At 53.1% G+C, this 12,633-nt stretch overlaps 2 protein-coding genes across 2 annotated transcripts; one reads left to right on the forward strand and one right to left on the reverse strand.

Moving 5' to 3' along the window:
- The first annotated feature begins 1,920 nt into the window (after positions 1–1,920).
- Pgghg (protein-glucosylgalactosylhydroxylysine glucosidase) lies at positions 1,921–8,193 on the forward strand. Its single transcript, XM_021204084.2, has 14 exons — positions 1,921–2,164; positions 2,814–3,094; positions 3,534–3,744; positions 3,821–4,256; positions 5,172–5,291; positions 5,478–5,609; positions 5,776–5,887; positions 5,989–6,061; positions 6,159–6,295; positions 6,412–6,545; positions 6,637–6,732; positions 6,861–6,958; positions 7,032–7,243; positions 7,319–8,193. Exons 2-14 carry the CDS (start codon positions 2,839–2,841, stop codon positions 7,372–7,374), a joined length of 2,073 nt encoding a protein of 690 aa, XP_021059743.1. The 5' UTR covers positions 1,921–2,164; positions 2,814–2,838; the 3' UTR covers positions 7,375–8,193.
- A 1,344-nt stretch (positions 8,194–9,537) lies between these two features.
- Ifitm5 (interferon induced transmembrane protein 5) lies at positions 9,538–10,986 on the reverse strand. Its single transcript, XM_021221082.1, has 2 exons — positions 10,713–10,986; positions 9,538–10,019 (listed from the first exon to the last, which is right to left on the reverse strand). Exons 1-2 carry the CDS (start codon positions 10,902–10,904, stop codon positions 9,807–9,809), a joined length of 405 nt encoding a protein of 134 aa, XP_021076741.1. The 5' UTR covers positions 10,905–10,986; the 3' UTR covers positions 9,538–9,806.
- Between the last annotated feature and the right edge of the window lie 1,647 nt (positions 10,987–12,633).

A 12,633-nucleotide genomic window follows, 5' to 3' on the forward strand; every position in this document is an offset into this window, starting at 1 on the left:
ACACCCAGGAAATCTCAATAATACAGCTGCCTAAAGACTGCACAATTTCAACAATAGCTGAAGTATATATAATGCCAGGAGGTGGCATGTAGTGGGCCCATGCCAAGGTATGCCCATGTGTAATTATGCCATGCAACATATCTGGTATAAAAGAGGTCTACTGGGGAAAGGAAGAGGAGTGAGGACCCGGAGCAGGAGTAGAGGCAGACAAGTGGACAAGCAGACAGACCAGACCAGAGCCATGGGGGAGGGGGCAGGGGGTGCAGAGAGGGACAGAAAGGAGAGAGGGGGAGGGTAGGGGGTGGGGGAGAGGGAGAGGGAGAGAGCAGTCCATCACCTAGCAGCGCAGGCCTTTGCTAGGTCCCTGGGAGGAGCCTAGTGGAGGCCAACACAGGGAAAGCTCATGGGGCCCCTCCCCTAGATGAAGAGCTACAATCAATTAACTATTGCAGAAGGAGGGAAAATTAGTCTTCCCCAGGGATGAGCCTCTTTTAGACCTGGGGGGAAGGGGGGAGGGGAGGGGGTGGAAACAAACAATTCCTGAGTGTCTGATTAAAGCAAGCTGTATTTACAACTGGCCAGCTGGCTGTCTCTCCCAAAGTCAGGATTTCAGAGAGCAGCCCCTCACTGGCTTTTGAGGTTCCTTTTATGGGGAAAGGTTAGGGCTGATAGAAAACAGATGTCAGGATAATTGGCTGTTAGAAAGGAGGCAATAAAAATGAGTGCAAGAAAACATCACGTGGAAAGGGAGTCATCAAGGTATCTCAGAAGACATTTTCATAAGGCAAAAGGATAATCGTATCACAGGTTCAGGAGTTTAGCAAGACGAAGGGGTGGGCACACATGCTGGAGTCACAAGTTCAGCACAGGTTGGAAAACATGGTTTGCAGGATGCATTAGGCTTAAGAAACAGAAACTGATTCTCATGGAAGACTTAATAGCAATGCATAACAATGTGGCTCTTTAACATCAACGTGGAACCTGTTCTGGTTTTACAGCTCCTATTGCTGTTCCAATACCAAGTGGTCAGCCCCATAAACATATACTCAAATGCAACACTGAACAGACTCACAGGTGGCATTTATCTATTTATTCATTTATATGTATATGTAACAACAGTGGTTTAAAAAGAGTCCCAGGGGCCAGAGAGATGGATCAGCAGTTAAGAGCACTGGCTATTCTTCTAGAGGTCCCGAATTCAACTGCCAGCAACCACATGGCTCACAACCATCTACAGTAAGTTCTGATGCTCTCTTCTAACATGGAGGTGGATGTGCAGATAGAGCACTCATTTACATAAAAACACATAAAAAAAGAAAAAAGAAAAAGAAACTCTTCAAAAAAAAAAAAAAAAAAAGCCCCTGTGCCTGGCAGTGGTGGCACATGCCTTTAATCCCAGCACTTGGGAGGTAGAGGCAGGTGGATTTCTGAGTTCGAGGCCAGCCTGATCTACAGAGTTCCAGGACAGCCAGGACTATACAGAGAAACCCTGTCTGGCAACCACCTCCCACCTCCCCCCCCCCAAAAAAAAAGAGGTCCTGTGAATGTGTGTGGGACATACATGGGAGGAGTAGGAGGAAATGGTGTAATTATATTTTAATTAAATCAAAATAAATAAATACTGCTCAAGTGTGCACATCTTTAACCCTAACACTGAGGAGGCAGAAGTAGGTTGGAGCTCTGTGAGTTTGAGGACAGCTTGGTTTGCATACCAAGTTCCAGGCCAACCACTCAAAAAATAAGATAAAACATAAAAATAATTTCCCAAAACAGGAAAGGTCCCGTGAGCTAAGGGTAAAGTCTGAAACGCATTCAGCTGTGGGACTTTTACACAGCACCCACTTCTCTCAGGTTTGTATGACATAGGCTTTTCTTACACGCTTCCTGTTCCTTAAATAGCCAGGGTCCTTTCTAGTCACTAAACGTCACTGTAGAGTGGGATCTCAGGTCTATCCCAGCCCTGCATACATCTTATAGCCAAAGCTCAACTAACCCCTAGTCCTATTGCGCGGTCTCTTCCATGACAGTTTCCCAGGTCCCGCCTAGACGCAGACCCGCCCACCTGCCACGCGGCAGGACCCCTTCTTCTTCCTGCCGCCAGGGGCAGCTCGCAACCAGAGTCTTCTTACAAGGAGGTTCCCCGCTCTGAGTGGAGAGGGCAGCGGTGAGTTACAAAAACAGCCCGCACTCTTCTCCAACCCGCCCTCACCCTCTTTCACCAAGTACTCTGAACTCTTTTTCGTCCCTTTATTCCCTAGTCTCTCTTCCCGACAACCCGCGATCCCCCTCTTTGCCCCCACCCCCACCCAGGCTTCCTCTTTCCATTTCCCGGGCAAGTCCCGCTACACCCCAGTTGCGGCCCCCGGCCCCTCCCACCCCACCCCATCTTCGTCATCCACCCCATCCGGTTCCTCCTCCCCAATCCCAACTCCTCTCCTTGCTGTCCTTCTCCAAATCTCTGGGTTCCTCTTCCTCCACCGTCCGACCTCACCCTCCCTGAGGATTTAGGGCCCGCGCAGAACTCCCTGATTCCTTCCTCAGCTCTTCTTACTTCAGGAAGCTGGCTCAGGACCTCACAAGAGGGAGGTCGGCTGTGGGTGCTGAGGGAACTTGTTTACAGATTCCGTTGAGTTCCTGGCAGTCTTCTTACTTTAAGAATGTTCTTGGCGCGGGCAACCCTTATTTAGGGTGGTTACCCAGCTAGGCCCCCCCACTCCCCTCACCGTCTGTGGGGATTGGCCAAGTTTGAGGGTTTACTGTTAGTGTGCGTGCGGAGGGAAGTCCAGCTACTCACTGTTAACTGTCTCCTCCAGGCCGCCTGGACTGAGGCAGCTTTCTATGGACGGCTCTGAAGATGACCCGACCATATTCAGTGCCCACTGTCTGCCCAGTGACCCCAGGCTCTGGGCCACTGTAACGAACTCATACCTAGGTACACGTGTATATCATGACACCATGCATATAAACGGTGTGTACAATGGAGCTGGCGGGGACACTCACCGGGCCATTCTGCCCAGCCCCCTCAATGTCCAGCTGGAGGCCCCTGCAGGGACAGAACAGCTGACAGAAACCTTTACCCTGGACACCAACACAGGTTAGCTGTCACCGACCCTTGCCAACCTACTGCTCTGCGGGAGAGGGGTTCCTCACTTATCCATGAAGCACGGAAAGCGGCTGCAACCACCAGTGTGTGCCTCAGGCCCGTAACCTTGGCACTGGTACCGGGAAGGTTGGGACGGGAAGATGGAGAGTTGGAGCTCAGCCTCCAGTACACATCAAGACGCATCTCAAAAAATAAGTAAACAAATGGCCTTTAATTTAAGGAAGAAGAAGAAAAAAAAAAAAAACCATGAAAAAGCTGCCTCCCAAGATGAGGCCTCTGTGGTTGGTCTTGCTTTCTTTTCATCTGGGTGGGGCCCACTACACGGTGGGGAGAGGCAGCCTGAGGTCTGAAGGACCCCACTCCCAGCCCAGGAAGGTTGTGGTGCTCTGTGGTATTGAGAGTGTCTCTGCCTTTCCCCAACCCTCCCTAGGTTCCTTCCTCCACACCCTGGAAGGCCCCAGCTTCCGGGCTTCCCAGCGCATCTATGCTCACCGTGTGTTACCCCATGTTCTGGCCTTCAGCGTGTCCATTGCACGCTTGACCACAGGGAACAAGCCCATCACGGTGCCGTTACGGGCAGACTTCTCCCCAGAAAGCCCAGACCTGGACCTGCATGTGGGGCCTGACTTCCAGGGACTCCGGTAAGGAATACACTGGGTAAATCTAGGTAGCCCAGAGAGCGGAGTCCTTTCTTAAGACTCAGCTATGCCCTTGCAGGTACCTGCATGGCCACACACTTACCCCTGAGCAGCCTGGAGAGCCACAGCAGGAAGTGCATATGCTATGGATGCCTGTCCCCCCAGCCTTGACCCTTGGAGAAGAGGAGAAGGACAGGACCTGGGAGTTTCTGACTGTTGTGGGTAGCAGCCAGGCTGAAGCCCAGAACTGCTTCGCTGAGGCCCTACAGCTGCAGACCAAGGGTGTTCTGTATACAGTCCATGCAGACTCCTGGGGCCGGCTCTGGGCAGGCTGTGGCCTGGATGTGACTGGGCCCCTGGCCCTGTGCCAGGCCCTTCGTGGCTCTCTCTACTACCTGTTTAGTGAGCTTCCCCAGCCGGGCACTCAAGGATTCATCAGCCATGGGTTTAGCCCCGGAGGCCTCTCCAATGGCAGTCAGGAGGAATGTTACTGGGGCCATATCTTCTGGGATCAGGTACATCCTGCACTGGTTACACAGCGGGAGTTGCATGCAAAGACTGCGGGCATTGCCTTTGCACTACCTAAGATCAAGACCAAGCATGGGAACAATAGATAGGAGGGCTTCCTGGAAGAGATGGTTTCTGAGAAGAAAGGTGTGTGGGAATGTGGTGGAAAAGAGCGGTCAGGGTTAGAGCAACAGAAGGCGCAAAGGCTGAGGGTGTACATTTGAAGGCAGAGAAGGAGCCTCACAGCTGGCTAAGACCTCCAGAGCCTCAGAGTGAGCCAGGTGCAAGCCTGGAGCTTACTAAAGGACTGGAAGACCCATAGAGACTGTAGAGGAATGATAGAAGGAGAGATGCAGTCTGGAAAGATCTGGGACTGTCAGGAGCAGCTGGGTGCAGGGAAGCAAGGACTGGAGAAGACAGTACTGTAGGTTGTAGCCTATGGAGATCAGTGGCGGCCACTGCAGTGAAGGAGTAGCAAGAGGGAAGGCTCAAGGCCACGCCCACGTCTGACACCTTGTGAAGTCTGCAGTGGCCCATTTGACAGTTGGAAGTCCAAGAAAGCTGAGGTCAGGCAGCCAGAGAGCAAGCTCTCCCTAGAGGCCTGATGCAAACTAGTGCCCCTGAGCTGCTCCTGTTACTGCCCGGACTGAGGACCAGATCTCTGAGCTGTCCAGGCTGGAAAGATAGCACTGGAGTGGGCAAGCTGGGGAGGCCTCTGGTGGGTCTGGGTGAGCATGAAATGAGGGACCCAGGGAGAGGCAAAGGGATGGCCAGAGGGTAGGGATGGAGGAAGCCCCCAGCTGCCTACTTGGCCTTGTGTCGTCGGTTGGAAGCCTTGGAAGGGTTGAATGCGGACAGTCCATAAGAATAAGGGAGGGAGAAGGTATGGACTCCTGTTTACCCTCAAATGGTTCATCCCTCAGGACATCTGGATGTTCCCAAATATTTTGATGTTCCACCCAGAAGCCGCCAGGGCCATCCTAGAGTACAGAGTCCGTACGCTGGGAGGAGCCTTAAAGAATGCCCAGAACCTGGGCTACCAGGTAATGAATGGGACCTGGGTACCACCCCATAAGCCCTTGCCCCAAGGTCTTCCTAATGCCATTCAGTGGCCATGAGAGCCCCATACCTCCTCTTTCCTTTCCTCCACAAAGGATTGCCCCTCTGGTAAGGCTGGACTGCCCCCTCCCCAGATCAAGACCTGACCATGCCGTCTTCTTTCCTCACAGGGAGCCAAGTTTGCTTGGGAGAGTGCAAGCACTGGCCTAGAGGTCTGCCCTGAGGACATTTATGGGACCCAGGAGATCCATATCAATGGGGCTGTGGTGTTGGCCTTTCAGCTGTATTACTATTACACTCAGGTAAGGCTCTGTCAGATATGTGCCCATGCACCTCACCTCACCTCACCTCAGGAAGCCACACTCCACCCCAAGACCCTAGGAAGCTGTGTGAAGAGGGACTTTGGAAGCCAGGCACAGTGGCCCTCTTCCGTGTGTCGTACCCGGTCTTTTGCCCTGTTCTCTCCAGGACCTGAAGCTCTTCCAAGAGGATGGCGGCTGGGATGTGGTCAGTTCTGTGGCTGAGTTTTGGTGCAGCCGTGTAGAATGGAGCTCCCAGGACAAGATGTACCACCTGAAAGGTGAGGACCCGGGAGCGTAGTGGCCAGCTCACCATGGGCTTACCGTGGAAGGACATGTCCTGAGCCCCTGCACTAACTGTCATGTGGCCCTGTGTGACCAGGAGTCATGCCCCCTGATGAGTACCATTCAGGAGTCAACAACTCTGTCTACACCAATGTCCTGGTCCAGAACAGGTCAGACAGACAACTTGCCTTTCACTTACCCATAGCCACAGCATGGCAGACAGGGCCCAGTCAGAAGCCATGCAACTGTGGCTTGTCCCTTTTCTAGCCTGCACTTCGCGGCTGCTTTGGCCAAGGACTTGGGTTTGCCTATCCGCAAACAGTGGCTGGAGGTAGCCGATAGGATCAAGATACCATTTGACCCTGAGCAGAACTTCCACCCTGAGTTTGATGGCTATGAGCATGGTGAGTGGTACTGACTCTTCTAAAGGCCCTCTGCTTGGTCAAAGCCCCCCACTCCCCCCACACACTCTCATCTCTTTGACCAGTAACCTATCATGCTACCCCTTCCCACAAATCAGGAGAAGAAGTGAAGCAGGCAGATGTTGTACTCCTGGGGTACCCAGTCCCCTTTCCCCTGACACCTGACATCCGAAGGAAAAACTTGGAGACTTATGAGGCCGTTACATCCCCCCGGGGCCCTGCCATGACCTGGGTGAGGAGCCTGCCGGGTCGTCTTGTCCCACAGTCCTCATGCCTTCCCACGTGGTGGGTCTAACCACTTCCTGTTTGAATTCTGACCGCAGAGCATGTTTGCTGTGGGCTGGATGGAACTAAGGGACTCCTCAAGGGCTCAGGTCCACCTGAGCAGGAGTCTCGCCAATGTCACTGAGCCCTTCAAGGTCAGCCTCACTCCTGCCCACCACTCACTGCCTCCATCTTCTCCCTCTGTGGTAGCCTCAGCAGGGTAAGGGTCCTGCTTGACCTTAGGATAATAGCCTCAGGTGACAGCCACCCTTACTGCCTGCAGGTGTGGACGGAGAATGCAGACGGGTCTGGTGCAGTGAACTTCTTGACAGGCATGGGGGGCTTCCTGCAGGCAGCACTCTTCGGGTGCACAGGATTCAGGTGAGTGCGGCGACCCGCGACCAGCCGTGAATTCCCACTTGTCCCAACCCTCTTCACACAGCTCTCCCCACAGGATCACTGAGGCAGGTGTGACCTTTGACCCCCTGTGTCCAGACCTGGTCTCCAGAGTATCTGTCTCTGGTATCTCCTACCTGGGGAACAAGCTCAATTTCGCCTTTTCCAAGGACTCCGTGACACTTGAGGTCACAGCCCGTGCAGAGCCCTGGGCACCCCCACTAGAAGCTGAGCTATGGCCATCGCTGGCCCGCCTTCCCCTGACACCAGGTAGGGAAAAGCCTTTGGGCATGTGACCCAGGTGTCTTGGTCCATGTCTTCAAGGATTAACCCTCTCTCTTGCAGGGCAAAAGGTCTCCTTTCCCCACTCAGCTGGCCGGATACAAAGGTCATCCCCATAGCTGCCCAGAAAGTCTTCAGTGTTTCCTGATAGGGGTTTTGGCATTAGAAGTCCCTTTCAGTACCTCTGGGACACTCTTTTGCCCTCCCCTGCATCCCCAACCCCATAACCTCTCAGTCTGGATCCAGCCAACCAGCAAGGTTACAGGGTGTTCCTTCTGCCCCTTCCCCTCCCCTCCCTCCTTCCTCTCCTCACCCTCTCCAGTCCTGGGCTCTCTAGAGACTCACAGATCCTTTGTTTTGGTCTGACCGCAGCACCCTCCCCCCTTATCTCCCCATCTTCCTGTCTCTCTAGGCCTTAACTTCCTGTTCACACCTCTGCTCTCTGGAATACTCTGGTCAGTAGGCTAGGTGGGAAGTGGCCAGCGGCTCCGCTGAGAAGTGAGTCCCAGAGTCAGGGGCTTGGCTACAGGAGCTTCTTGTGGCAGGCAATTGACACCAGGTAGGGCTAGCCTAGGGCTCAAGGGTTTGCGGCTTTGAACTCCCTAGTCTTTGATTCCTTTCTGACATCAGATGGTATCTAGCATACTGGGCTAGGGTGAGAGCGGTCCTTAACCACCACGCAGCCTGTGAGAAGGAAGGCAGTGTTATCACAGGACAGGGTAGATGAAGTCAGACTGGCGACCAGAGGGACTGGAGTCAGATGGACAGGGTTCCAGGCCACAGTCCCGGCCATCAGGGCTGAGCAGCTGCGTGGCCTTCACTTCCAATCTTACTGTTTCTCCAGAACAAGGTTCATAGCATAGGACCATGATCCTGGTAAAACCTGTGCTCCTTGTACCAAGCCAACTTGGCTAATTAAAGTGCTGGCAAAGGCTGAAGTCAGAGTGTGTGATGGGTTCATGTCCCTCTGCACAGGGAGCTGGATGCTGATGTGACTTCAAAGTTTAGGGGCAACGCGGGGCCCTTGTGTCTCCCTTCACCTTCTTTATGGTGGGCCAGGAGCTACCCTGGCAGAAGTGGATGCTCATCTGTTGCCTCAAAGACAGGACTGGGCATGAGCATTGACAGGTTGCTTGGTGGCACTGTGCTCAATAGAGGTAGCCCAGCACCTGGGTGTGTGTTCTGCCTGTGTGTATGTGGTCACTTCTGTGCATGTGGTATGGTAAGCTTCTGGGGTCATGGAGGGTGACAGAGCCTGGCACAGCTGATCGGGTCTAGCCTAGCAGTCTGGGGCAAGGGAAGCTGCTGCTCCCGCCTCGCTGACTCGACCACACACTCTGTTCTTAGCGCTGGGGCACAAACCAGGCAATCCCTCATTATAGATGGTGGCTGGCAAAATATCCCATGTTTGGGGACCTCTACTCAGGAACACACAAGTCCCTGTAGCCAGCAGGAGTTGACCTTCTCGTGAACTAGACCAGGGGCTCATGGTCAGCACACTGTCTCCATCTTTATCTAAGCACACTGTTCTTGTCTCTGCTCCATAACAGGACTAATAACCCGCACTAGCTTCCTCCCCAGCCCCAAACACATGCAGGTCAGCAAAAGGTCTTATCTCTTAGGCTTGGCTTGGAACACTGTCAGTAGCTTGGAACTCCTCAAGGTCAGCTGTTGGCTACAGGCATGGAACAGGATGCAGAACTGCCTAGAGTCTCTAAATCGGGCAGCTAGGCAGAGACGTCCGTGGAAGCCAGGGGCGTGTGACACACAGAGAGAAGTGACTTGAGAACATTCACTTAGTGCCACTGCCTCTGACCATGTGTGAGTGGAAGAAAATGAAGGGAGCAGGCTGTAAATGTCTCTCTGTGTGTGTGTGTGTGTGTGTGTGTGTGTGTGTGTGTGTGTGTGTGTGTGTGTCATGTTGCTGTCCTCTGTGAATCCAGTATCCAGTCCCGCATAGGAAATGGCCCCCGTCTGCCTTCCCCACAGTCCAAGAAGACCATCCTCATCAGTGGCAGATGAGGAGTCAGGGCACACCCTCACATGTTCTCGGACACAGCCCATCAAACCACAGGGCAGTGGGAATCAAAGGCCTGCGTTCCCGAACTTCATCCTAAAATACTTAGGCTCCTCCACCCCAGAAGCCACAGGGCGCTAAGCAAAAGCAGTAGTCAGACAGCCAAGCTAACAGAATAAGATGACTGGGGTTGGCCAGAGGATTTGGTGTTGAAGCTCCCTACCCAACCACCACCACCACCACCAGGAAAGGAGGAGCCCACACATTTCTGGAATCTGCCACTTTTAATCGTGAATGGAAGCTCAGCCTGGTAAGTGGGTAAAGGGACAAAACCAGGCACTGAGGACCCTCTAGGTTAGAGGTTAAGTCTGAGGGATCTGAGAGGGTCAGCATCGAATACACATCGTGGACAAGAGGGTGGCCTCTGAGGTCACGGATCGAGGTGCTATAGTAGGCTATAACTCCCAGGAGCTGGTTTTGGGCACAAGCTGACCTGACATGGTTGTCCTCGGTTCAGGGACAGGCTCGGAACTCTTAGTTATAGTCCTCCTCATCAAACTTGGTGCTGAAGAAAGCCGCAGAGTCTTTGGCTAGCTTGGACAGGTGCAAGGCGCCAGTCACCACCAGTCCCAGGAGCAGCAATGGGGGCACCAATGTCCACATTGCAGCCAGGATGTTGTAGCACTTGGCTTTGGAGCCATACTGCCTTGCAGCCTCCAGGTTCCCAGCCATCTTCTGGTCTCGGGCCTGCAGGGCAGCACCAGAACTAAGATGTTAACACGTTCATGGTGTCTAGGGGACCCCCCAGAGCAACTGTAGGGCACAGGCTAAGCTCTAAATCTTTTTTTTTTTTTTTTTAATTTTTTTTTAAGTATGTGGCAGTGACCACTACCAAACTCCAGTCATAGAGGCAAGCTCTACTGGTGTTAGCGAAAATCCTGCCATAAATTCAATGTAGCATAAACTCTAAATCTTGACGAAGGACTCTGGCTCGAGGAGACATCCCTAGGCTGGACCTAGTTCCTTCACAGGCACAGTTTGGCCTTTGGCAGGGTCCTAACCTGATAGTCTTCGCCTAAATAAAGGTTGCAGATAGAGATTCAATGGCCATTCTGGGCCAGCAGCACCCTCTGAGAGCCTCCTGTGGGTGAGGAGTCCTATGGGAAACCAAGAACTCAGTGCTATTCAGGAGCTACAGTGGGAATTCCACTATGGGCAACCTTTAAGGACTTTCTTTGCCCTTTGAGGGAGAGTATATAGCCAGACCTTCCTTTCCTGTGAACAGTGCATACACTCCTTAACGGTCCCCAAACTTGGTGAGGTACTGTAGCTATGGCAACAGACACCCTCATATACTTTTCTTTTGAACACTGCTCTCTACTCCACATCACCTCCCCCACCCCACACTCATTCTCCCATCCCAGAAGCCTTGAAGCCAACCTTGACAGAGTGGACCAGCGCCAGGAATCCAAGGCAGCACAGATTCAGGTACATCGTGCTGAAGACAGACCAGAGCATATGGTCTCGTGGTGTAGGGCCAGGTGTTCCCATGGAGAGGGCTGTGTGGGCCGCAGCATCAGCCTTGCGGGATGATGGAGCCCGGGGGTCCTCACGGGGATATAAAGTGTCCATGGGTTCCAGCGCCGTGTCTTCCTAGCTGAGACTAGTGCTCTCTGAGCACCAGGCCTGCTTATAGCCCCTCGCTACCCTCCCTAGCTGGCCAGCTCCACCCGCTATATATATCACAAATTACAGCCTCAGCTTGCCAAATAGAGTGGCCCGCCCTTGCACCCCAGCGTCCCCCGCCCCTCTCAGAGGACCCCATCAAAGGCCCCTGTGCCACATGGGCAGTGGCTGTAGACCACCCACCAGAGTACCCCTGCTGTCTCCACTCCACAAAAGGCTGCCCCAAGGACACTGGCTGCAAACAGTTCCATGGTGGGCTGAGAAAACATGGGGCTGCATCAGTTTCAGGGAACAGCCAGAGCCCCCTCCTCAGGTGTGGATGTCCAGCAGCCATGGGTGAACTGGCTTACCTCAAAGTGGGGCTGGAAATGAAAAGGAATGGGGTGAGAGAGAAGGATGAAGCCAAGACAAAGTTTCTGATCAATCTCAAAGTTTAATTTTCATCACTGCATTTACAGAGGGAAAGCCCACAGACCCCCTTCCTTTGTTTCAGCTGGATTATGTTACAAAGCTAGCTCAGTGGGCAGTGCACTCCTGTAGGAAATCGCAAATGCAGCGAGGCCAGAGACTCCAGCTAGGTTACAAAACCATTGTGGATCTGGTTAGCCTACTCAAGGCTGGGGGGAGGGCACACTCAGGATCAGAGCTGTGTATTCCCGCCAGAACCCAGACTCCAGGCTTTGACCATGGCCCCTGCTGACATGCATAAATGGGACCACAGATACATACCTGCTAGAGACAAAGACTAAGAAGACAGCAGGCAGAAAGGAATAATGAAGGAGACTGCCCCCCTTCCCACTGCAAACTGTAGGAAGCTCCTCCCCACTCCCTGTGATCAGCATTCTCTCCTGCTCCTGGGAGGGTAGATCCTCTTCAGTTTCCTTAGCTGTTAGTCCTGCCCTTCCCAGTCCTAAAAATGTGAGTGGAAGAGTTTCCTTGAGGGCTCAGATACTTGCATGTGCCAAGAACTCAATGCATGTCCAGCAGGAAGTCTAACTCAAGGCTCTCATGCCAAGAGCCTCCTCGGTAAAGGGGCCCTCAGTGTCTTCCCAGCTCAGATCCTTAGCAAGAGCTAAATCCTCCTTCCCATCACCACTGCCCAGCCTCCCTCAGCTGCTCCTGCTCATGCCCACTCAGGTCACTCAACAAGCAAGCAGTGTAGGGCGCTCAGGATGATACATGAAAATGGAGAGAGGGCCCCTGACCTGATGTAAAGAGGCTGCAGTGGGCAGGGATATGACAGGGACCTAGTCAGAGCATCTGGCTCCCAGATGACTTTCCCCAAGGTCCCTTGCATTTGTTCTCCTCCAGTCTGGGGACAGGAGAATGATGGATAATATTTGGAGCCCAGGCCTATACCTGGCCTGCCAAGTGCCCTTACATCAATGCCTTGGTCTTCACCATCTGTGTAGGTGTGGTTTCTGTCCCTTCTGTTAATCTCAGAGACCTTTTATATTTTCAATTATATATGAGCGTGGGATGTGTATGTACATATGAGTGCAGGTGCCCACAGAGGTAGGGTTGAATTTCTAGAGCTGCAGTTACAAGTGAGCCACCTGAAGTGGATACTAGGAATCAACCCGGGTCCTCTGTAAGAGCAGCATACGCTCATCACTGCTGAGCCTTACAGAAGACAGGTCTGCCTTCTGTCCTGCCATGTCTTCCTCATGAGGTG

The sequence above is a fragment of the Mus pahari genome, chromosome 1 (assembly GCF_900095145.1).
Source record: "Mus pahari chromosome 1, PAHARI_EIJ_v1.1, whole genome shotgun sequence".
NCBI classification, from domain to species: Eukaryota; Metazoa; Chordata; class Mammalia; order Rodentia; family Muridae; genus Mus; species Mus pahari.

Excerpts from the sequence above, each read along its gene's own strand:
- Pgghg (XM_021204084.2), top strand. The coding sequence starts at position 2,839 with ATGGACGGCTCTGAAGATGACCCGACCATATTCAGTGCCCACTGTCTG. Across the intron at positions 6,546-6,636 it reads GGGGCCCTGCCATGACCTGG|AGCATGTTTGCTGTGGGCTG; the intron begins GTGAGGAGCCTG and ends TTCTGACCGCAG. Across the intron at positions 6,733-6,860 it reads ATGTCACTGAGCCCTTCAAG|GTGTGGACGGAGAATGCAGA; the intron begins GTCAGCCTCACT and ends TACTGCCTGCAG.
- Ifitm5 (XM_021221082.1), bottom strand. The coding sequence starts at position 10,904 with ATGGACACTTTATATCCCCGTGAGGACCCCCGGGCTCCATCATCCCGC. Across the intron at positions 10,020-10,712 it reads CGCTGGTCCACTCTGTCAAG|GCCCGAGACCAGAAGATGGC; the intron begins GTTGGCTTCAAG and ends GCTGCCCTGCAG.